Source organism: Protopterus annectens, chromosome 3.part0 (assembly GCF_019279795.1).
Source record: "Protopterus annectens isolate FY-2018-M chromosome 3.part0, PAN1.0, whole genome shotgun sequence".
Classification (NCBI taxonomy): Eukaryota; Metazoa; Chordata; order Ceratodontiformes; family Protopteridae; genus Protopterus; species Protopterus annectens.
Genome location: NC_056731.1, coordinates 1,872,069,451 through 1,872,097,276, shown reverse-complemented (window position 1 = coordinate 1,872,097,276; position 27,826 = coordinate 1,872,069,451). Strand labels below are relative to the sequence as shown.

The 27,826-nt window shown below is 38.9% G+C and overlaps 1 protein-coding gene across 1 annotated transcript in view; it reads left to right on the top strand.

Annotated features, from left to right (window-relative positions):
* PPP1R9A (protein phosphatase 1 regulatory subunit 9A) overlaps positions 1-27,826 on the top strand; it is a 2,260,036-nt gene that overhangs the window by 1,733,055 nt on the left and 499,155 nt on the right. Inside the window, exon 9 of the mRNA XM_044065941.1 lies at positions 27,358-27,587. Coding sequence (XP_043921876.1) covers positions 27,358-27,587 — 230 coding nt within the window. The remainder of the gene's footprint in view (positions 1-27,357; positions 27,588-27,826) is intronic.

Genomic DNA, 27,826 nt, shown 5'->3' with positions numbered 1-27,826 from the left:
ATGTTTTAGTTGATCCCACTGCAGCTAAGCACTTAGTTAATTCCGATCCCACTCTTTTTGATAAGGATAGGAAAATTGTTGATAGGTATGGGAAAAAGGTGTATACTTCTGTAACTTTTATTTTCAGAATTTTAAATTGTCAAGCTCATATGTTAAAGTTTGTTTTGACAAATTGTGAACATATGAGGAATTTTTATCTGCAGTGTCTTCTTGTGAGGAAAAAATGTGCTTTAAATAACAGTTTCTTTTATTGTGCAGGTCTATTTTCATTGTTTACAGAGTGTTTGTGTATATGACTCTTTTGATACTTCTTCAAGGTCTGTGGCCACTGGTACTCTTTTGAGGAAGTTTGCATGGCTGCATTCTCGGAACATCCCAGATGATGTTAAAAAAGACATTTAAAATTCTCCCTTGGATAGAAATGTAGTGCTTGGATAGAGATTTAGTGTTTGGCCCCTATGCTGCAGGGGTAATCAAAAAGTGTGATGAAAGGGATAATTGATCCAGAAAATCTCTAAGATTTTTTATCCCTCCTTGTCTTAATTTTCCAAGGGATTTTCTGTATCCTGATGCAATTTTGACAAAAAAATTAAATAAACAGTCTCAATTAAATATTGGTAAAATTATGTTTAAGAAGAAATGGCAGGCGGGTTACAAAAAAAGTCTTAAACCTCCCAAAACAAAGGACAATCCAATAAGCCTGAATGATTATTCAGGAGAGCTTGTAACCCCCCCGCAACCTCTTATTGCTTCCATAACGTCTGAATCTCAGTTTTTTTTCTTTGGCAGCATTTGTTTTCAGACATTTGGGTTCTGAAAATGTGAAAATCATCCATCAAAGTTACAGATGGCTGTGGCAGGAAATTCTTCCTTTCCGTGGGGTTATTCATCATCCTAAAGATCATTTCTTTCCACCCGTTCTTCATCACATGCTGTCCCAAGGAGTGATAGAACTAGTTCTTCTTTCTCAGGTGAGGAAGAGTTTTTATTCAAGGATGAGCCTAGTGCCAAAGAATGAAAATGCTTCGATACCAGTTCTGGAATTTTTTTCCCTAAATCTGTTTGTAATAGTGCCCAAATGAGATCACTTTGTTTAAGTTTCCTTGCAACACTAAACTTAAAAGATGCTTATCATCACATCCCTATTTATCCAGACTACAGGCATTTTTTAGGGTTTTATGTGTCTGGGTGACATTATCACGTCTGTGCCTTATCCTTTGGACTATCCACTGCACCAAGAGTGTTTACTAGATGACTTGCTTATTTTTTTTTCAAAGCATGAGGAATCTCTCTGTCTTGAGAGATTGATCTCTTATACAAGCTGGGACTCCAAGAGGACATTCAAAAGACTTTCTTGACTCCGTCATGCAGGTTTGTGTTCATGGGATGCCCACTTGACACCTGAGTTCAATGAGATTTTCTTCCAAAGGAAAAATAAAATAGATCTTTACGTAGGACTGTTTCTAAGCTTTTCCACTTAGGCTTCGATCGCTGTGAGGGCATACCTCAGGATTTTGAGTCACATGGCATCCATGACTTTCATGATATCTCTGGCAAACTCCACATGAGAAAGATACGGCGGTATCTGAAATCTCTTTGGCCCAGCATCAACACCCATTATAATTTCAAATTCCAGTGCTGATATTTATCAGAAGAGAAACTTTTTGGTGTAAACAACAGATATCCTTAAATCCAGGTCTCCCCTTCTCCTTTCTTTCTCCAAAATAGTCAGTCAGTCACCACTGATGCTTCAAAGTTTGGGGAACAGTTTCAAGTGGGGATAAAAGTGCAGGGGGTTGAGAAACCAAAGACAGACACAAGCACATAAGCATCAAGAAGATGCTTGCCCTGATCAAGGCACATAGCTCTCTGAACCATATTTAGTCCCCAGGACCTCTTCAAGTAATTACAGACAATACCACAGTCATCTGGTACATCAACAAGCAAGGAGGAAGCAGGTTGTTCCCCCTTTGCAGACTAACTCTGTTAGCTGGGATATAGCTTCACAGTACAGTCTCACTCTACAGGCATCCATTATTCCTTCAGAGTAAAACTGTGTGGCAGACAAGCTGAGCAGGTTCAGGGCAGACCCGCATGAATGGAAGCTAGATTATCCAAGATTTTAACCATCTGTGGGAACTTCCTCAAGTAGACCTCTTTGCCTCCTCTGAACAATCAACTGCAGGTAAGAAGGCCTGGAAGACAGATGAATATTCTTTTCCTTGGATAGGAATGTTCCAGTATGCTTTTCCACCCTTTTCACTAATATCCAGGGTACTTCTAAAGATTCATAAGGAATCCTCCAAGATCATTGTGGTGACTTCCTTCTGGTCCAGACAACCATGGCTCTACCTTAGTTTGGAAATGGCCAGGGACAGTTATCACAAGCTTCCTCACAGACTGGATCTACTCACACAAGATCAGGCTTGTTTGATTCACCCCAACATCAATCAACTTCAGTTGGCTAACTGGATGATAGGGTCTTAATTCTTTTTAGGCACCTGTTTACTGAGGACGTGCAGCAGGTACTAATGGAGGCAAGAAAGCCTGATACTAGAAAATTATATATTTGCAAATGGAAAAGGTTTTCTGGTTGGCGCCAACAACATAACCAGCACCTATCCAGGAATAGTTGTTCTCCAGTTCTATAATATTTGAGTGAGTTACTATCCTATGTCATTTCTTATTCCTCTATGAAGGTTTGTTTTTTGGCTATTTCAGCATGTTTGCCCATGAATCCTCCTCTTTCAATGCACTGTCATGCCTATATGTTCTTGAAAGGGGGTTTGCATAAGAGGACTCAAAGAAAAATGGTGGCCTGTCCTTGGGATTTTAATTTTGTGTTAGAGCAGCTAATGCTTACTTTATTTGAACCAGCTAACCTAGCTGACTTGAGGTTATTAACATGGAAACAGTTTTATTGATTGCTCTGACCTCTGCAAGAAGGGTATCTGAGTTGCACACTCTTATAGTGAGTCAACCCTGTGTCATTCTCCATAGGGACAGTGTTTCTTTGAAGAACTAATCCTTCTTTTATGCCGAAAGTGGCATCTGAGTTTACTTTAAGCAAAACTATACTTCTTCCCATTTTCTTTCCTGAACCTAAAAATGAGGGACAAAGGATACTCCATGCCTTGGATGCCCACAGACAACTCTGATACTATCTTGACAGAACTAAATCTTACAGATTTTTGGATCAGTTGTTAATTTTTTGTGATGGTAAGAACAAGGGACAACCTGTGTCAAATCAGACTATTTCCAAATGCTTGTCTAAGGCTATTACCTTTTGTTATACTCACCATAACAAAACTGTTCCAGGCAGGGTCAAGGCCCACTCTACCAGGACCTTAGCTTCATCTATGGCTTTTTGGAAAGGATTGGATTCTATAAGTATTCTAGAAGTATTCTAGAAGCTGCTACTTAGTCCTCTGTACATACTTTTACAAAGCACTATATGCTTGATTCTTTCTGTGGGTCCAGATCAAGTTTCCTAGGACCATTCTCCAGGGGTTTCTAGACTCTTCTCCTTTCACCTCCCGAATGTAGTTAGCTGTGGTAATCTATCCATATAACTAAGGCTGCTGCAACAGTGGTCGATGTGATGAACATAGTACAGCTGTGAAAGTTAAACTAACATAACAGTAGATGTTCAAATGATCACTGCAACAGTAGCCTCTCCCTCCCTCAACCCTCTTGTTTTGTTTGGTGCGCTTTTTATGCCAGGATGTGGACATTTATTTTTTGTTGTTCCTAGCATTGGTCTCTCAGGGCTCAGCCTCCTTCTCTGTAATGGCAGTAAAGCTCTGAAGGGCTTAGTTCCCAAACCTGCCTTTTAGTCAGCTCAGCTCAAGTTGCCTGGCAGTATTTGGTCCATGGAAGGTGCCCTGAAGCTTTGGAAGTTGGCAGAATACAACCCATATAGTTAAGGCTACTGCACAGTGATCTGTCAAACATCTGCTGTTATGGTAATTTTAACTTACACAGCTGTACTCCCTTTCATTTTGCATCTTAGTTTTATGACATAGGAAAACATAAAGATGCCAGAACACATGCGGTAAAGACAAGCTTAATATGCAGAGATGTTAACACTATAACCAAATGACTGCATTGTTACAATAATTTAAGCAGTGATAAAGGAACAGTTAATAAACTATAAGGAAATGAAGGGTGACCCACCTTCTAATAAATCCATTCTGTATTTCTTTGACTTTTCTGTAGCTTCTGAAACATTTGATAACGGTCCTATGAGTACCAATACATTATTTCGCCAGTACACCTGCTTTTCTCATCAGTCCCCACATTTAGGTCCTGCCCAATATCTTTACAAATTGTACAGCCAATGTATCATTTTAAAACAAGGAAGCCCTTGTCCCACTTTCTGTATTAGAACCTGTAGGACTAACACTTCACTGTGATCTTACATTTACCTTTGTAATCATAGGTTCATAGGTTGGTACTGAGCTATCTGCCCGAAGGCATATATTAGCCCAGCCACGTTATGCGGTATTCACCGCCCCTTTAGTAGTTCCCTAGACCCTTGTACTAGCAGCTAGTACCCTTGGCCCCTATCTAGTAGTGCTGTTGGTGTGATCCCCGTTGTGAACTTTCTGTTACCCATCCACTCATCAAGGTTCCTCTTGAAGAGTGATAGTGAGGGGCTCTGTCTTATGTAGATCGGGACCCTGTTCCATAGTAAGGGAAGTCTCTGCGAAGGGAATCTATCCCTCCAGCATGTTCTATTCATTGTTGTGTTGAGGTTTATATCCCTAGAGCGTGTAGCTCAAGTAGATTTGGTTTTGCTAAGATGGAGCATGTTCAACAATTCTTGGCTGGACATGGCTCTGTACATTAGACAGAGATCACCTCTGAGAAAGCGGTATGCAACAGAGAACAGTCTTAGCTTTTTCAATCGTGCTGCATAGGGCAACTGTTTGAGGCCAGTAATTCTCTTGGTTAGGTACCTCTGTGGTCTCTTCAGCTGCTGGAGATGTCTAGCCAGGTACATTCCAATCGGTGCATTGTACTCAATAATGGGTCTGATGAGGGAAGAGTAGAGGGGCACCATTACATCCTTAGATCTTGATGCAAACCCTTTCATGATCAGATGGGTCACATAGAAGGATTTTCTAACCACTTTGGCAACATGGTTATCAAAGGAAAGCTGGCTATCTACTTGGGTCCCTAGATCCCTTATTTCTTCTTCAGATTTCAGGGGATTACCTCCTATGTTGTAGTTTGCGAGTACTCTGTTTTTTCCAAAGGGGATTACTACGCATTTTTTTGCATTTAGATTGAGACCATGGCTTTGACACCATGCATCAGTCTCATTTAGGCCCTTCTGGAGGATCTCCATGTCGGCCGGAGACTCTGTTATAGCACCCAGTTTGCAGTTGTCTGCAAACTTAGTCAGCCACAGCCCTTCCGTGCTTGCCTGTACTTCTGAGAAGTATATGCCAAACAGGAGGGGCCCCAGGACAGAGCCCTGAGGCACACCACTCATTACTGGTCTGGATTCGGACATAGATCCCGCTACTCTTACTTTATGGGATCTGTCTGAGAGCCAGTTTGCGATCCATCTTGTGACGTAAGGGTTTATGCCCAGGCTAGTGAGCTTATCAATAATACCCGAATGGGGAGTGGTGTCAAATGCTTTAGCAAGGTCAAGGTAAGCCGTGTGTACCTCCTTTCCCTTATCTATAGCCAGAGTAACTGTCTCAACGAAATCCACCAGGTTCAGGAGGCATGATCTGCCCTTGACAAAGCCGAACTGTGTGGGGTCCAGTGACTGGAGGTTCCCAATCTCTCCATTTATGAGTTCCATAATGACTTGCTCCATAGCCTTACAGATCAGACTGGTCAGTCTTATTGGTCGGTAGTTCCCAGGGTCAGTTGTGGCCCCACCCTTGTATAGCGGGACCACTGTTGCCGTGCGCCATTCTCTGGGCACATATCCTGTGGAGAGGCTGAGACTGAACAGGGTATTAAGATGCTGGGTTAATTCCTTTTGGAGCTCGCGTATGACACAGCCTGGGACACCATCTGGTCCCATGGAGGCAGTGTTTTTAGCTTTAGATAGAGCCTTGTTAACCAATGTATCAGTAATAATTGGACTTACACAATCCCCTGGAATGGTAATAGGCCCTGTAGGTGGTGAGGGGGGGGGGAGAAATTTTCATTAAACCTGTCAGCCAAGATGTTGGCAGTGTCAGAAGGGTCAGTCTATTTTGTTCATTTTGTACTAGCTCAGAACAGACCTGAGCATTGCCATTTAGGTTTTTGACGTAGCCATAGAAGGCCTTATGGTTATCCTTGGCATCCTTGGCAACTTTCTTTTCAAAATTAGCTTTAGTTGACTTGATGAGGGCCCTCAATTTCTTACTAATGCTGATCAGGGATGATTAATCTACTTGAGATTTGGCCTTTTTTGTATAAGTCTCCTCCTTTTATTGTAAAGTTTGCTTATGGCCGGGGTCCACCAGACTGGTTTCTTCTTGCTTGAGGAAGGAGTCTTGTTTTTATTTGGGATAGCATGGTCCATGCAATCCTGAAGATGCATATAGAGTGCCTTGGTGTAGGATTCCGCATCCTGGATATCATTATCCTTCTGCAAGGGAATAGTGAAGCTTTCCATTTCGGATGCAAGTAGCTTGAAGTTTGCTTTGGAAAGGTTTTTGACTATGTTTTTTTTTGACTGGGGGAGGTGGAGGGGTGAGGATGTCCAGGGTTATCAGTTTGTGGTCGAATCTGACCAAGGAGGGAGTGATAACTGGTGTGGTACAGTGGGAGCCCATATTTGTGATGATTAAATCCAATATGTTGTCCCCTCTAGTGGGGGAACATACTAGTTGTTCAAGGGCATTTGAATTTATAAATTCTGTGAATTGCTGAGCATAGGAGTTGGAACATTGGTAGTTCGCCCAGTCTATACCAGGGTAGTTGAAATCACCCAAGATTATGGTGTTGGGTAGGACCTTTATATTTTCCAATGTCTCAAGGAATGCAGAGTGAGCATCTTGGGACATGGTGGGCGATCTATAACCAGCTACGACTTGAAATGTGGTTTTGCCTGCTGATAGTTGCGTATGGATGATCTCTGGGGCATCATGCTGCGCTACTAACCTGGAGATATGGGTATCCTTGATGAATATGGATACACCTCCGCCCTTTGTACTGCGATCCGGTAACTGAGGCCGGAAGGTATGATATGAATTGTAACCTGGCAGTGCTGGTGTGCTCTCTTGAGCCTTGAACCAGGTTTCCGTCACTGCACAAACATTGATTTTCTCCATGCTGAGGAGAGCCTCGAGTTTGTGATCTTTCCCATGAACTTGTTTTTTTTTTAATGTGAAAGTGATACTTTAAAGGTTAAATAGACATAAATACTGTAAGGGGTATATTATCTTAGGGAGAGCTTGTTGTTGTATAGTTCACATTTTGTTGCTAATATAAAGTGGATACCTCATCAGTTCTATAAACTACACTTCCAGTGCACTAGTCACTTACTGTCATTTGTTAATTATATTCTACAATTCAGGTCTGGTCTTCATGACTCCTTAATACCCACGTATGTAATCACCTTCTCATAATACCATAGTTTAATTGCTGAGATCTGCTGGCATAAGCTAGTCTACAGCCAACACCTACATTATTTCACATGTTAAAGTATACTTCAATAGCCTAACAGACACATTCTAGCTACTCTACAGCCAACACCTACATTATTTCACATGTTAAGGTATACTTCAGAAGCCTAACACACACATTCTAGCTACTCTACAGCCAACACCTACATTATTTCACATGTTAAGGTATACTTCATTAGCCTAACACACACATTCTAACGACTCTACCGCCAACACCTACATTATTTCACATGCTAAAGTATACTTCAATAGCCTAACAGACACATTTTAGCGACTCTACAGCCAACACCTACATTATTTCACATGTTAAGGTATACTTCAATAGCCTAACAGACACATTTTAGCGACTCTACAGCCAACACCTACATTATTTCACAAGTTAAAGTGTACTTCAATAGCCTAACAGACACATTCTAGCTACTCCACAGCCAACACCTACATTATTTCACATGTTAAGGTATACTTCAATAGCCTAACAGACACATTCTTGCTACTCTACAGCCAACACCTACATTATTTCACATGCTAAAGTATACTTCAATAGCCTAACAGACACATTCTAGCTACTCTACAGCCAACACCTACATTATTTCACATGTTAAGGTATACTTCAATAGCCTAACAGACACATTCTAGCTACTCTACAGCCAACACCTACATTATTTCACATGTTACGGTATACTTCAATAGCCTAACAGACACATTCTAGCTACTCTACAACCAACACCTACATTATTTCACATGTTAAGGTATACTTCAGTAGCCTAACAAACACATTCTAGCTACTCTACAGCCAACACCTACCTTATTTCACATGTTAAGGAATATTTCAATAGCCTAACAGACACATTCTAGCTACTTTACAGCCAACACCTACCTTATTTCACATGTTAAGGTATACTTCAATAGCCTAACAGACACATTCTAGCTACTCTACAGCCAACACCTACCTTATTTCACATGTTAAGGTATACTTCAAAAGCCTAACAGACACATTCTAGCTACTCTGCAGCCAACACCTACCTTATTTCACATTAAGGTATATTTCAAAAGCCTAACAGACACATTCTAGCTACTCTACAGCCAACACCTACATTATTTCACATGTTAAAGTATACTTCAATAGCCTAACAGACACATTCTAGCTACTCTACAGCCAACACCTACATTATTTCACATGTTAAAGTATACTTCAATAGCCTAACAGACACATTCTAGCTACTCTACAGCCAACGCCTACATTATTTCACATGTTAAGGTATACTTCAATAGCCTAACAGACACATTCTAGCTACTCTACAGCCAACGCCTACATTATTTCACATGTTAAGGTATATATCAATAGCCTAACAGACACATTCTAGCTACTCTACAGTCAACACCTACATTATTTCACATGTTAAGGTATACTTCAATAGCCAAACAGACACATTCTAGCTACTCTACAGCCAACACCTACATTATTTCACATGTTAAGGTATACTTCAATAGCCTAACAGACACATTCTAGCTACTCTACAGCCAACACCTACCTTATTTCACATGTTAAGGTATACTTCAAAAGCCTAACAGACACATTCTAGCTACTCTACAGCCAACACCTACCTTATTTCACGTTAAGGTGTATTTCAAAAGCCTAACAGATACATTCTAGCTACTCTACAGCCAACACCTACCTTATTTCACATGTTAAGGTATACTTCAGTAGCCTAACAGACACATTCTAGCTACTCTACAGCCAACACCTACATTATTTCACATGTTAAGGTATACTTCAATAGCCTAACAGACACATTCTAGCTACTCTACAGCCAACGCCTACATTATTTCACATGTTAAGGTATATATCAATAGCCTAACAGACACATTCTAGCTACTCTACAGCCAACACATACATTATTTCACATGTTAAGGTATACTTCAATAGCCTAACAGACACATTCTAGCTACTCTACAGCCAACACATACATTATTTCACATGTTAAGGTATACTTCAATAGCCTAACAGACACATTCTAGCTACTCTACAGCCGACACCTACCTTATTTCACATGTTAAGGTATACTTCAAAAGCCTAACAGACACATTCTAGCTACTCTGCAGCCAACACCTACCTTATTTCACGTTAAGGTATATTTCAAAAGCCTAACAGACACATTCTAGCTACTCTACAGCCAATGCCTACATTATTTCACATGTTAAGGTATACTTCAATAGCCTAACAGACAAATTCTAGCTACTCCACAGCCAACACCTACATTATTTCACATGTTAAGGTATACTTCAATAGCCTAACAGACACATTCTAGCTACTCTACAGCCAACACGTACATTATTTCACATGTTAAGGTATACTTCAATAGCCTAACAGACACATTCTAGCTACTCTACAGCCAACACCTACATTATTTCACATGTTAAGGTATACTTCAATAGCCTAACAGACACATTCTAGCTACTCTACAGCCAACACCTACATTATTTCACATGTTAAGGTATACTTCAATAGCCTAACAGACACATTCTAGCTACTCTACAGCCAACACCTACATTATTTCACGTTAAGGTATACTTCAATAGCCTAATAGACACATTCTAGCTACTCTACAGCCAACACCTACATTATTTCACATGTTAAGGTATACTTCAATAGCCTAACAGACACATTCTAGCTACTCTACAGCCAACACCTACATTATTTCACATGTTAAGGTATACTTCAATAGCCTAACAGACACATTCTAGCTACTCTACAGCCAACACCTACATTATTTCACATGTTAAGGTATACTTCAAAAGCCTAACAGAAACATTCTAGCTACTCTACAGCCAACACCTACATTATTTCACATGTTAAAGTATACTTCAGATGCCTAACAGACACATTCTAGCTACTCTACAGCCAACACCTACATTATTTCACATGTTAAAGTATACTTCAATAGCCTAACAGACACATTCTAGCTACTCTACAGCCAAGACCTACATTATTTCACATATTAAGGTATACTTCAAAAGCCTAACAGACACATTCTAGCTACTCTACAGCCAACGCCTACATTATTTCACATGTTAAAGTATACTTCAGAAGCCTAACAGACACATTCTAGCTACTCTACAGCCAACACCTACATTATTTCACATGTTAAGGTATACTTCAGTAGCCTAACAGACACATTCTAGCTACTCTACAGCCAACACCTACATTATTTCACATGTTAAGGTATACTTCAATAGCCTAACAGACACATTCTAGCTACTCTACAGCCAACACCTACATTATTTCACATGTTAAGGTATACTTCAATAGCCTAACAGACACATTCTAGCTACTCTACAGCCAACACCTACATTATTTCACATGTTAAGGTATACTTCAAAAGCCTAACAGACACATTCTAGCTACTCTACAGCCAACACCTACATTATTTCACATGTTAAAGTATACTTCAGATGCCTAACAGACACATTCTAGCTACTCTACAGCCAACACCTACATTATTTCACATGTTAAAGTATACTTCAATAGCCTAACAGACACATTCTAGCTACTCTACAGCCAACACCTACATTATTTCACATGTTAAGGTATACTTCAAAAGCCTGACAGACACATTCTAGCTACTCTACAGCCAACGCCTACATTATTTCACATGTTAAAGTATACTTCAGAAGCCTAACAGACACATTCTAGCTATTCTACAGCCAACACCTACCTTATTTCACGTTAAGGTATATTTCAATAGCCTAACAGACACATTCTAGCTACTCTACAGCCAACACCTACATTATTTCACAAGTTAAAGTATACTTCAATAGCCTAACAGACACATTCTAGCTACTCTACAGCCAACACCTACATTATTTCACATGTTAAAGTATACTTCAATAGCCTAACAGACACATTCTAGCTACTCTAAAGCCAACACCTATATTATTTCACATGTTAAGGTATACTTCAATAGCCTAACAGACACATTCTATCTACTCTACAGCCAACACCTACATTATTTCACATGTTAAGGTATACTTCAATAGCCTAACAGACACATTCTAGCTACTCTACAGCCAACACCTACATTATTTCACATGTTAAGGTATACTTCAATAGCCTAACAGACACATTCTAGCTACTCTACAGCCAACACCTACCTTATTTCACATGTTAAGGTATACTTCAAAAGCCTAACATACACATTCTAGCTACTCTACAGCCAACACCTGCCTTATTTCACGTTAAGGTATATTTCAAAAGCCTAACAGATACATTCTAGCTACTCTACAGCCAACACCTACCTTATTTCACATGTTAAGGTATACTTCAGTAGCTTTACAGACACATTCTAGCTACTCTACAGCCAACACTTACATTATTTCACATGTTAAGGTATACTTCAATAGCCTAACAGACACATTCTAACTACTCTACAGCCAACGCCTACATTATTTCACATGTTAAGGTATATATCAATAGCCTAACAGACACATTCTAGCTACTCTACAGCCAACACCTACATTATTTCACATGTTAAGGTATACTTCAATAGCCTAACAGACGCATTCTAGCTACTCTACAGCCAACACCTACATTATTTCACATGTTAAGGTATACTTCAGTAGCCTAACAGACACATTCTAGCTACTCTACAGCCAACGCCTACATTATTTCACATGTTAAGGTATATATCAATAGCCTAACAGACACATTCTAGCTACTCTACAGCCAACACATACATTATTTCACATGTTAAGGTATACTTCAATAGCCTAACAGACACATTCTAGCTACTCTACAGCCAACACCTACATTATTTCACATGTTAAGGTATACTTCAATAGCCTAACAGACACATTCTAGCTACTCTACAGCCAACACCTACCTTATTTCACATGTTAAGGTATACTTCAAAAGCCTAACAGACACATTCTAGCTACTCTGCAGCCAACGCCTACATTATTTCACATGTTAAGGTATATATCAATAGCCTAACAGACACATTCTAGCTACTCTACAGCCAACACCTACATTATTTCACATGTTAAGGTATACTTCAATAGCCTAACAGACACATTCTAGCTACTCTACAGCCAACACCTACATTATTTCACATGTTAAGGTATACTTCAATAGCCTAACAGACACATTCTAGCTACTCTACAGCCAACACCTACATTATTTCACATGTTAAGGTATACTTCAATAGCCTAACAGACACATTCTAGCTACTCTACAGCCAACACCTACATTATTTCACATGTTAAGGTATACTTCAATAGCCTAACAGACACATTCTAGCTACTCTACAGCCAACACCTACATTATTTCACATGTTAAGGTATACTTCAATAGCCTAACAGACACATTCTAGCTACTCTACAGCCAACACCTACATTATTTCACATGTTAAGGTATACTTCAATAGCCTAATAGACACATTCTAGCTACTCTACAGCCAACACCTACATTATTTCACATGTTAAGGTATACTTCAATAGCCTAACAGACACATTCTAGCTACTCTACAGCCAACACCTACATTATTTCACATGTTAAGGTATACTTCAATAGCCTAACAGACACATTCTAGCTACTCTACAGCCAACACCTACATTATTTCACATGTTAAGGTATACTTCAAAAGCCTAACAGACACATTCTAGCTACTCTACAGCCAACACCTACATTATTTCACATGTTAAAGTATACTTCAAATGCCTAACAGACACATTCTAGCTACTCTACAGCCAACACCTACATTATTTCACATGTTAAAGTATACTTCAATAGCCTAACAGACACATTCTAGCTACTCTACAGCCAACACCTACATTATTTCACATGTTAAGGTATACTTCAAAAGCCTAACAGACACATTCTAGCTACTCTACAGCCAACACCTACATTATTTCACATGTTAAGGTATACTTCAATAGCCTAACAGACACATTCTAGCTACTCTACAGCCAACACCTACATTATTTCACATGTTAAGGTATACTTCAATAGCCTAACAGACACATTCTAGCTACTCTACAGCCAACACCTACATTATTTCACATGTTAAGGTATACTTCAATAGCCTAACAGACGCATTCTAGCTACTCTACAGCCAACACCTACATTATTTCACATGTTAAGGTATACTTCAATAGCCTAACAGACACATTCTAGCTACTCTACAGCCAACACCTACATTATTTCACATGTTAAGGTATACTTCAAAAGCCTAAAAGACACATTCTAGCTACTCTACAGCCAACACCTACATTATTTCACATGTTAAAGTATACTTCAGATGTCTAACAGACGCATTCTAGCTACTCTACAGCCAACACCTACATTATTTCACATGTTAAGGTATACTTCAGTAGCCTAACAGACACATTCTAGCTACTCTACAGCCAACACCTACATTATTTCACATGTTAAGGTATACTTCAATAGCCTAACAGACACATTCTAGCTACTCTACAGCCAACACCTACATTATTTCACATGTTAAGGTATACTTCAATAGCCTAACAGACACATTCTAGCTACTCTACAGCCAACACCTACATTATTTCACATGTTAAGGTATACTTCAATAGCCTAACAGACACATTCTAGCTACTCTACAGCCAACACCTACATTATTTCACATGTTAAGGTATACTTCAATAGCCTAACAGACACATTCTAGCTACTCTACAGCCAACACCTACATTATTTCACATGTTAAGGTATACTTCAATAGCCTAACAGACACATTCTAGCTACTCTACAGCCAACACCTACATTATTTCACATGTTAAGGTATACTTCAATAGCCTAACAGACACATTCTAGCTACTCTACAGCCAACACCTACATTATTTCACATGTTAAGGTATACTTCAATAGCCTAACAGACACATTCTAGCTACTCTACAGCCAACACCTACATTATTTCACATGTTAAGGTATACTTCAATAGCCTAACAGACACATTCTAGCTACTCTACAGCCAACACCTACATTATTTCACATGTTAAGGTATACTTCAATAGCCTAACAGACACATTCTAGCTACTCTACAGCCAACACCTACATTATTTCACATGTTAAGGTATACTTCAATAGCCTAACAGACACATTCTAGCTACTCTACAGCCAACACCTACATTATTTCACATGTTAAGGTATACTTCAATAGCCTAACAGACACATTCTAGCTACTCTACAGCCAACACCTACATTATTTCACATGTTAAGGTATACTTCAATAGCCTAACAGACACATTCTAGCTACTCTACAGCCAACACCTACATTATTTCACATGTTAAGGTATACTTCAATAGCCTAACAGACACATTCTAGCTACTCTACAGCCAACACCTACATTATTTCACATGTTAAGGTATACTTCAATAGCCTAACAGACACATTCTAGCTACTCTACAGCCAACACCTACATTATTTCACATGTTAAGGTATACTTCAATAGCCTAACAGACACATTCTAGCTACTCTACAGCCAACACCTACATTATTTCACATGTTAAGGTATACTTCAAAAGCCTAACAGACACATTCTAGCTACTCTACAGCCAACACCTACATTATTTCACATGTTAAGGTATACTTCAATAGCCTAACAGACACATTCTAGCTACTCTACAGCCAACACCTACATTATTTCACATGTTAAGGTATACTTCAATAGCCTAACAGACACATTCTAGCTACTCTACAGCCAACACCTACATTATTTCACATGTTAAAGTATACTTCAATAGCCTAACAGACACATTCTAGCTACTCTACAGCCAACAACTACATTATTTCACATGTTAAGGTATACTTCAATAGCCTAACAGACACATTCTAGCTACTCTACAGCCAACACCTACATTATTTCACATGTTAAGGTATACTTCAATAGCCTAACAGACACATTCTAGCTACTCTACAGCCAACACCTACATTATTTCACATGTTAAGGTATACTTCAATAGCCTAACAGACACATTCTAGCTACTCTACAGCCAACACCTACATTATTTCACATGTTAAGGTATACTTCAATAGCCTAACAGACACATTCTAGCTACTCTACAGCCAACACCTACATTATTTCACATGTTAAGGTATACTTCAATAGCCTAACAGACACATTCTAGCTACTCTACAGCCAACACCTACATTATTTCACATGTTAAGGTATACTTCAATAGCCTAACAGACACATTCTAGCTACTCTACAGCCAACACCTACATTATTTCACATGTTAAGGTATACTTCAATAGCCTAACAGACACATTCTAGCTACTCTACAGCCAACACCTACATTATTTCACATGTTAAGGTATACTTCAATAGCCTAACAGACACATTCTAGCTACTCTACAGCCAACACCTACATTATTTCACATGTTAAGGTATACTTCAATAGCCTAACAGACAGATTCTAGCTACTCTACAGCCAACACCTACATTATTTCACATGTTAAGGTATACTTCAATAGCCTAACAGACACATTCTAGCTACTCTACAGCCAACACCTACATTATTTCACATGTTAAGGTATACTTCAATAGCCTAACAGACACATTCTAGCTACTCTACAGCCAACACCTACATTATTTCACATGTTAAGGTATACTTCAATAGCCTAACAGACACATTCTAGCTACTCTACAGCCAACACCTACATTATTTCACATGTTAAGGTATACTTCAATAGCCTAACAGACACATTCTAGCTACTCTACAGCCAACACCTACATTATTTCACATGTTAAGGTATACTTCAATAGCCTAACAGACACATTCTAGCTACTCTACAGCCAACACCTACATTATTTCACATGTTAAGGTATACTTCAATAGCCTAACAGACACATTCTAGCTACTCTACAGCCAACACCTACATTATTTCACATGTTAAGGTATACTTCAATAGCCTAACAGACACATTCTAGCTACTCTACAGCCAACACCTACATTATTTCACATGTTAAGGTATACTTCAATAGCCTAACAGACACATTCTAGCTACTCTACAGCCAACACCTACATTATTTCACATGTTAAGGTATACTTCAATAGCCTAACAGACACATTCTAGCTACTCTACAGCCAACACCTACATTATTTCACATGTTAAGGTATACTTCAATAGCCTAACAGACACATTCTAGCTACTCTACAGCCAACACCTACATTATTTCACATGTTAAGGTATACTTCAATAGCCTAACAGACATTCTAGCTACTCTACAGCTAACACCTACATTATTTCACATGTTAAGGTATACTTCAATAGCCTAACAGACACATTCTTGCTACTCTACAGCCAACACCTACATTATTTCACATGTTAAGGTATACTTCAATAGCCTAACAGACACATTCTAGCTACTCTACAGCCAACACCTACATTATTTCACATGTTAAGGTATACTTCAATAGCCTAACAGACACATTCTAGCTACTCTACAGCCAACACCTACATTATTTCACATGTTAAGGTATACTTCAATAGCCTAACAGACATTCTAGCTACTCTACAGCTAACACCTACATTATTTCACATGTTAAGGTATACTTCAATAGCCTAACAGACACATTCTTGCTACTCTACAGCCAACACCTACATTATTTCACATGCTAAAGTATACTTCAATAGCCTAACAGACACATTCTAGCTACTCTACAGCCAACACCTACATTATTTCACATGTTAAGGTATACTTCAATAGCCTAACAGACACATTCTAGCTACTCTACAGCCAACACCTACATTATTTCACATGTTAGGGTATACTTCAATAGCCTAACAGACACATTCTAGCTACTCTACAGCCAACACCTACATTATTTCACATGTTAAGGTATACTTCAATAGCCTAACAGACACATTCTAGCTACTCTACAGCCAACACCTACATTATTTCACATGTTAAGGTATACTTCAATAGCCTAACAGACACATTCTAGCTACTCTACAGCCAACACCTACATTATTTCACATGTTAAGGTATACTTCAATAGCCTAACAGACACATTCTAGCTACTCTACAGCCAACACCTACATTATTTCACATGTTAAGGTATACTTCAATAGCCTAACAGACACATTCTAGCTACTCTACAGCCAACACCTACATTATTTCACATGTTAAAGTATACTTCAATAGCCTAACAGACACATTCTAGCTACTCTACAGCCAACACCTACATTATTTCACATGTTAAGGTATACTTCAATAGCCTAACAGACACATTCTAGCTACTCTACAGCCAACACCTACATTATTTCACATGTTAAGGTATACTTCAATAGCCTAACAGACACATTCTAGCTACTCTACAGCCAACACCTACATTATTTCACATGTTAAGGTATACTTCAATAGCCTAACAGACACATTCTAGCTACTCTACAGCCAACACCTACATTATTTCACATGTTAAGGTATACTTCAATCGCCTAACAGACACACTCCAGCTACTCTACAGCCAACACCTACATTATTTCCCATGTTACGGCACACTTCCCCAGCCTAACAGACACATCCTAGCTACTCTACAGCCAACACCTACATTATTTCACATGTTAAGGTATACTTCAATAGCCTAACAGACACATTCTAGCTACTCTACAGCCAACACCTACATTATTTCACATGTTAAGGTATACTTCAATAGCCTAACAGACACATTCTAGCTACTCTACAGCCAACACCTACATTATTTCACATGTTAAGGTATACTTCAATAGCCTAACAGACACATTCTAGCTACTCTACAGCCAACACCTACATTATTTCACATGTTAAGGTATACTTCAATAGCCTAACAGACACATTCTAGCTACTCTACAGCCAACACCTACATTATTTCACATGTTAAGGTATACTTCAATAGCCTAACAGACACATTCTAGCTACTCTACAGCCAACACCTACATTATTTCACATGTTAAGGTATACTTCAATAGCCTAACAGACACATTCTAGCTACTCTACAGCCAACACCTACATTATTTCACATGTTAAGGTATACTTCAATAGCCTAACAGACACATTCTAGCTACTCTACAGCCAACACCTACATTATTTCACATGTTAAGGTATACTTCAATAGCCTAACAGACACATTCTAGCTACGCTACAGCCAACACCTACATTATTTCACATGTTAAGGTATACTTCAATAGCCTAACAGACACATTCTAGCTACTCTACAGCCAACACCTACATTATTTCACATGTTAAGGTATACTTCAATAGCCTAACAGACACATTCTAGCTACTCTACAGCCAACACCTACATTATTTCACATGTTAAGGTATACTTCAATAGCCTAACAGACACATTCTAGCTACTCTACAGCCAACACCTACATTATTTCACATGTTAAGGTATACTTCAATAGCCTAACAGACACATTCTAGCTACTCTACAGCCAACACCTACATTATTTCACATGTTAAGGTATACTTCAATAGCCTAACAGACACATTCTAGCTACTCTACAGCCAACACCTACATTATTTCACATGTTAAGGTATACTTCAATAGCCTAACAGACACACTCTAGCTACTCTACAGCCAACACCTACATTATTTCACATGTTAAGGTATACTTCAATAGCCTAACAGACACATTCTAGCTACTCTACAGCCAACACCTACATTATTTCACATGTTAAGGTATACTTCAATAGCCTAACAGACACATTCTAGCTACTCTACAGCCAACACCTACATTATTTCACATGTTAAGGTATACTTCAATAGCCTAACAGACACATTCTAGCTACTCTACAGCCAACACCTACATTATTTCACATGTTAAGGTATACTTCAATAGCCTAACAGACACATTCTAGCTACTCTACAGCCAACACCTACATTATTTCACATGTTAAGGTATACTTCAATAGCCTAACAGACACATTCTAGCTACCCTTCAGCCAACACCTACATTATTTCACATGTTATGGTATACTTCAATAGCCTAACAGACACATTCTAGCTACTCTACAGCCAACACCTACATTATTTCACATGTTAAGGTATACTTCAATAGCCTAACAGACACATTCTAGCTACTCTACAGCCAACACCTACATTATTTCACATGTTAAGGTATACTTCAATAGCCTAACAGACACATTCTAGCTACTCTACAGCCAACACCTACATTATTTCACATGTTAAGGTATACTTCAATAGCCTAACAGACACATTCTAGCTACTCTACAGCCAACACCTACATTATTTCACATGTTAAGGTATACTTCAATAGCCTAACAGACACATTCTAGCTACTCTACAGCCAACACCTACATTATTTCACATGTTAAGGTGTACTTGAATAGCCCAACAGAGACGTTCTAGCTACTCTACAGCCAACACCTACATTATTTCACATGTTAAGGTATACTTCAATACCCTAACAGACACATTCTAGCTACTCTACAGCCAACACCTACATTATTTCACATGTTAAGGTATAATTCAATAGACTAACAGACACATTCTAGCTACTCTACAGCCAACACCTACATTATTTCACATGTTAAGGTATACTTCAATAGCCTAACAGACACATTCTAGCTACTCTACAGCCAACACCTACATTATTTCACATGTTAATGTATACTTCAATAGCCTAACAGACACATTCTAGCTACTCTACAGCCAACACCTACATTATTTCACATGTTAAGGTATACTTCAATAGCCTAACAGACACATTCTAGCTACTCTACAGCCAACACCTACATTATTTCACATGTTAAGGTATACTTCAATAGCCTAACAGACACATTCTAGCTACTCTACAGCCAACACCTACATTATTTCACATGTTAAGGTATACTTCAATAGCCTAACAGACACATTCTAGCTACTCTACAGCCAACACCTACATTATTTCACATGTTAAGGTATACTTCAATAGCCTAACAGACACATTCTAGCTACTCTACAGCCAACACCTACATTATTTCACATGTTAAGGTATACTTCAATAGCCTAACAGACACATTCTAGCTACTCTACAGCCAACACCTACATTATTTCACATGTTAAGGTATACTTCAATAGCCTAACAGACACATTCTAGCTACTCTACAGCCAACACCTACATTATTTCACATGTTAAGGTATACTTCAATAGCCTAACAGACACATTCTAGCTACTCTACAGCCAACACCTACATTATTTCACATGTTAAGGTATACTTCAATAGCCTAACAGACACATTCTAGCTACTCTACAGCCAACACCTACATTATTTCACATGTTAAGGTATACTTCAATAGCCTAACAGACACATTCTAGCTACTCTACAGCCAACACCTACATTATTTCACATGTTAAGGTATACTTCAATAGCCTAACAGACACATTCTAGCTACTCTACAGCCAACACCTACCTTATTTCACATGTTAAGGTATACTTCAAAAGCCTAACAGACACATTCTAGCTACTCTACAGCCAACACCTACATTATTTCACATGTTAAGGTATATATCAATAGCCTAACAGACACATTCTAGCTACTCTACAGCCAACACCTACATTATTTCACATGTTAAGGTATACTTCAATAGCCTAACAGACACATTCTAGCTACTCTACAGCCAACACCTACATTATTTCACATGTTAAGGTATACTTCAATAGCCTAACAGACACATTCTAGCTACTCTACAGCCAACACCTACATTATTTCACATGTTAAGGTATACTTCAATAGCCTAGCAGACACATTCTAGCTACTCTACAGCCAACACCTACATTATTTCACATGTTAAGGTATACTTCAATAGCCTAACAGACACATTCTAGCTACTCTACAGCCAACACCTACATTATTTCACATGTTAAGGTATACTTCAATAGCCTAACAGACACATTCTAGCTACTCTACAGCCAACACCTACATTATTTCACATGTTAAGGTATACTTCAATAGCCTAATAGACACATTCTAGCTACTCTACAGCCAACACCTACATTATTTCACATGTTAAGGTATACTTCAATAGCCTAACAGACACATTCTAGCTACTCTACAGCCAACACCTACATTATTTCACATGTTAAGGTATACTTCAATAGCCTAACAGACACATTCTAGCTACTCTACAGCCAACACCTACATTATTTCACATGTTAAGGTATACTTCAAAAGCCTAACAGAAACATTCTAGCTACTCTACAGCCAACACCTACATTATTTCACATGTTAAAGTATACTTCAGATGCCTAACAGACACATTCTAGCTACTCTACAGCCAACACCTACATTATTTCACATGTTAAAGTATACTTCAGATGTCTAACAGACACATTCTAGCTATTCTACAGCCAGCACCTACCTTATTTCATGTTAAGGTATATTTCAAAAGCCTAACAGACTCATTCTAGCTACTCTACAGCCAACACCTACATTATTTCACATGTTAAGGTATACTTCAGTAGCCTAACAGACACATTCTAGCTACTCTACAGCCAACACCTACATTATTTCACATGTTAAGGTGTACTTCAATAGCCTAACAGACACATTCTAGCTACTCTACAGCCAACACCTACATTATTTCACAAGTTAAAGTATACTTCAATAGCCTAACAGACACATTCTAGCTACTCTACAGCCAACACCTACATTATTTCACATGTTAAAGTATACTTCAATAGCCTAACAGACACATTCTAGCTACTCTAAAGCCAACACCTATATTATTTCACATGTTAAGGTATACTTCAATAGCCTAACAGACACATTCTATCTACTCTACAGCCAACACCTACATTATTTCACATGTTAAGGTATACTTCAATAGCCTAACAGACACATTCTAGCTACTCTACAGCCAACAACTACATTATTTCACATGTTAAGGTATACTTCAATAGCCTAACAGACACATTCTAGCTACTCTACAGCCAACACCTACATTATTTCACATGTTAAGGTATACTTCAATAGCCTAACAGACATTCTAGCTACTCTACAGCCAACACCTACATTATTTCACATGTTAAGGTATACTTCAGTAGCCTAACAGACACATTCTGCAGGGGTGGGGTTGGCATAATGATTACGGTCTTTACCCTTCAGATACAAAGTGCAGAGTTTGATTCTGGCCCCTGTAGCAGTCTGCAAACTTACAGACTAGTATTTATCTGTGCATAGTGAAGCCATAAACTTGGTATACAAAATCCACTTCACTAGTCTTTACAGTACAAAATAAGTTAAAGGAGTTAGGGGTTAGCATAATGATTAAGGTGTTTGCCTTAAAGATGCAAGGTGCAAGATTTGATTCTCACCTTTGGGACCCATGGCTAGACTTAAAAAGGCCCCCTGGGATAATTAGACTAGTAATCACATGTGAACCTTTGAACCTCAACCCAACCTGCCAAAACTGATACCAATGACTGAGTCAGTGTCAAAAGAATGTCATTGGCATGATCTTACAGGAATCCTGACCAGTTCCTACCTTACATATATCTTTTACCATCCCATGTAATCCTGTTGTGGACAAAGTAAACAAATTCAGTAAATGTAGGGATAATTGACATCACTTCTTTTTGACTTGGCATATAGGGAAAAAAGGAAAGAGCCCCCCTCCTGAACCTCTGCAGTAGGTTTTAAACTTTGAGTATAACCTCTTACGAGTAAGTGTATGGAGAGAAAGTCCAAATCTCTCCCTAATGATTTTGCTAGAGATTGCCATCACTCAGCATTAGAAAAAGACTGTGTCCAAATTAGGATGTACAGCCTACAGTTTATTAATCTTAGCAGTTTGTTTCAATAGCACTAGTATTTACACTGCTTGAAATAAATTGCATCCACTGGTAATCATTCTGTGGTCATCATATATAAGCCACACCCTAAACTTGCCTGCTTGGAAAGCATGTTATCTGAGACTAGGAGGATGGGCATCATCTCAGTAGAGGACAGGAAGAGCAGAGGGATTATGATATGGGTTCACAAGATCATGTTGACAGTGCCACCCAGAACAGGAAGGCTGAGGTGTAGAAGGGACATAGGCAGCTGACGCCCAGAACAGGAAGGCCGAGGTGTAGAAGGGACATAGGCAGATGGTGCCCAGAACAGGAAGGCCAAGGTGTAGAAGGGACATAGGCAGATACCACCCAGAACACAAAGGCCAAGGTGTAGAAAGGACATAGGCAGCTGACGCCCTGAGCAGGAAGGCCAAGGTGTAGGAGGGACATAGTCAGCTGCTGCCCAGAACAGGAAGGCCGAGGTGTAGAAGGGACATGGGCAGCAGAGTGGGGGACCAACTACTCACTGGATCTGTCAGAGAATTTCTTCAAAGACAGAAATATAGTCCTGTGGAATGGACATCTTGTACAGGTGATGGAGAGGGAATCCACAGAGGCATTCAAAAAGCATAGGGCAGGTAGAGAAAGGATGAAGGGGAAGGTAAGAATGGTGTCGCGTTAGCATGTTAAATGCACTTAAAAAACAGGCTAGGTAGTTTATTTGTCTCCTTCTGCCATAAAGCAGTTGTGTAATCAAGACCATGCAATTTATTTAGATGCAGTTTTTATGTCCTTTAATATTGAACCAGAAACACTGAAGTCCATTGTTATCAAGTGTGTGTGTTTTAATGTGATTGTGTACAGCGCCTTATTGATATTTCTGGAACAGGTTGAATTTCATGGGCTTTTGATAGCGAGCATGAGGCAGTGGGAAGGTTGCTGTACATGTTTATTATATGAATTACAGGTGTAATTCAGACACAGTGTTTTCAGCAGTCAAATGATACAGCTGGAGAACAGGAACATTTTTTTAATTGTCATTATGTTTTTGACTTCTTTAGAGAAAAAGGGGCTGGAGAGATGAAGCCTCTCACTTGGGAATTGTATGCCCCGCTCCCTTGCGGAAAACTTTCTAAGTTTTGTGTCCTTCAGTTATGCTGGTTTATTAGTATTCTAATGTCAGTGTCAGTTGTCCTCATTTTTGTGTTTGTAACCTGCGGTAGTGGTGCTGTGGTAGCGTTGTCACGTCACAGCAAGAGGTTGTCGCATTCGATTCTCAGCTAGAGCGTCTTCTGTGTGGAGGTATGCGTGAATGGGCGTGCGTTTGTTGAAGGTTGTGCATCAGGGCTGGTAACTCGGCACGTAAAAATCCACTACTAAACATTAGCGGACCGGAGTTCCGCTGTGGCAACCCCTAACCTGGATAAGCTGAAAGACACAGCATGTTCTGTGTTGGATCCATTTAGTATCCAAGTTATAATGGGAATATATTATAATCTGTATTAACAGTAGCCTAAATATGTATAAGCCTAGGTACAGGGGATCCTTAAGTACAAAAGAGAAACCAGCTAATATTTTACTAAGCAGGAAGCTAATAGCTTAGAAGTGTTACACATCCATTCCCACAATGCATAACTAATACCCTGCATTTTCTTCCTCTTCTTTGTTCTCTCCCAGTTATCACTGATATATGATCTAGCTGCACAGTGTGACCTTGTAAATATTTTCCTGAAGAGCCAGTGTTGCATGTATGTAAAGATCTTCACCTGATCTGTGGGAAAACAACATTTAAAATGAGAGTTGGATAGACCCAGCTTGTTCTTCAGGAACACTGTGTACTTATTAGCCTCTTTATAATTACTGCTCAGAATTTGTTATAATGCCTGTAATAGCTTTTGTTATATTCTTCAGTACCTGACTTGGTACAAATGCTAGGATGGTTTGAAACAGATGCATAATTTCAGAATGGGATGATTTATATGCTTGCGTACTTTAGACTTAGAATAATCAAACCTTTGTCCTATTACTAGTAGAAGGAACAATAGCAGTTGTGTTCAGAACTGCAAAACTCTTTTATGCTTTATCATGGGACTGTGTTAGGTACACCCTCAGGCTTGTTGCTCTGATTATAAAATTAATACTCAAACACTGTTTTTTTTGTTACGTTACAGCCTGATAAATATCCCTATTCTGCCAAAAACCTCCTAAGCAGGGGAAGTGACCATCATGTCAGCAGTAAACCATGTAAATGTATGCCAGTTTCCTTCCTACTTCTTCCTTCAGGCTCTTCACTCCAAGCATTATGCATATTGTTTTGATGAAAAGCTCTGTGAAGAATGTAGAAGGGACAGAGAGGTGAGGGAGGCAGGACTAACTTGAAACAATGGGAAGCATTAAGAAGGACACCCTATTGTCTAAAAATTGCCCCGACATCCTCACAGAATGTGAACGGTGAGGAAATCCAGGTCTGTGAAACATTGTAGAACTTTCTGCAGTGAGACAAAAAATATCCTGTCTAGGTTGATCAGGTGTCTTCTCAGAGTCTAGACTTGAAACTGATGTCATTACCACTGCACTGTTAGCAGGGTTAGTCAACCAAAACTCGTCATATTGCTTGCTTACCTGGAATAAAACCAGATGGGCTCTTCCACTAAAGATACACCCCAAATGGGGTAAGTGGGAGGACAAATCAAAGAAAATAGTGTATAGTGTGTATTCACCTCAGCGATACGATAAGTGAGCACTATAAGGCGTCCTTACCTGACTTAGGGATTGCCACCATCATCCTTCCCTTAACATGATGTTTTCTCTAGTTAAATTGGCATCAAACATTTTTTCTGAAAATAACTGTTATCGGCGTTCCTTAAATCTTCGAGCAGGCCATCTATTCCATTTGTTTACATGGTTGTGGTATCCACACAGCTTCTTTAAACTCGTCAAGGATTACTAGAATCAGTAACTGTTGGTACTGCTGTGCAGTTACTTTAAGACTGCATAGAACCAAAATGGCAGGAAAGCTCTGCGGCTACAAACCACCTCACTTAGTGCTAAATTCTTCATAATGCTTGCTGAAAATTTATCAAATGCTTTTTATGCTTTAACTCTGGTTAGTAGCAGATTCAGTTACTTTGTGGTATCATCCTAGTTGACGTCTGCTTCCTGTGACCTCGTTGTGACTGTCCTCATGTACTGTTTACTGGAGAAGCAACTGGAGTTTCCACTGTAGCTTCCTGTCTTCTAACTTATGAACATCAGCTTTGAATTGTTGGAATAAAAGTAGTAGATACTTTGCCTCCCCACCTGCAAATGTAAGCAGTAAATCAAGTTTAACTGGTGTACCACATGGGAAATAGCTAGGTGTACAAGGTGATACCATGTTACCAGATCCATAGGTTGCTACTAAGTAATAGACCAGGTAACTTTAATAATTGTATTGGTAATACTGCAATCCTACTGGTGCATCCAACTAGTTACTCCACTGTCCATAAAAGGAAACTGTCCATGAGCAGTGACTGGAGATCTGAACAGACTCCCACTCCTTGAAGCTTTGAGCTTTGAGGGAAGCATCTACCACACTACAAGCACTACAAGGTTGTTATGTTATTAAAGTGCAGGGCTCATGTGACTTTGAAGGTATCTCAGTATAAAGGCAAAGGTGGAGGTACTTCATTAAATATATTAGAGCTGATCTTTAAATGTTTATTTACTTGGTATAAATAAAGTGCTGTCCTTGGAAGTATTGGCTTATTTCCACAACTATGATTAAATAGGAGTATGGTCTAAAAAATAATTTCGGAGTGTCTCAAATAAAATGTCTTTATCCACGTACCACCCAGAAACCTCAAACGATTCAGTACACATTTTCTTTTCAGTGTATCCTTCCAGCAGTATGGCTGTTAAAAATGTATTTATGTTTTCCCCTGTGATTATTTAGTTGCAGGCTGCAGAGAATGAGAAGATTCGATGGGAACGAGAGAAAACACAGCTCCAGTACAGCATTGAGGAAAACAAGGACAGAATGCTGAAGCTGGAAACTTACTGGATCGAGGCTCAAACCCTCTGTCACACTGTCAATGAACATCTGAAGGAAACCCAGAGCCAGTATCAGGCTCTGGAGAAGAAATACAATAAAGCAAAGAAACTCATCAAAGATTTCCAGCAAAAGTAAGTAACTAAACTTGCTAGCTGAGTTTGATTAAAGATGTAACTCCAAAAAGTGTAGCAATATGAAAACAATTAAACTCCACAAGGGGTATTGCTAGAAGTCAGCACCTGGACTTCACCTTTACTTTAATAAAACCGCTTTTTTAAAACCAAAAATATAAATAGAGTGAATTAAGTGCTTTCATCCTGTACATACTAGGACTTCATCAAAATCACATTCCTACAAAGAACTCTTATTT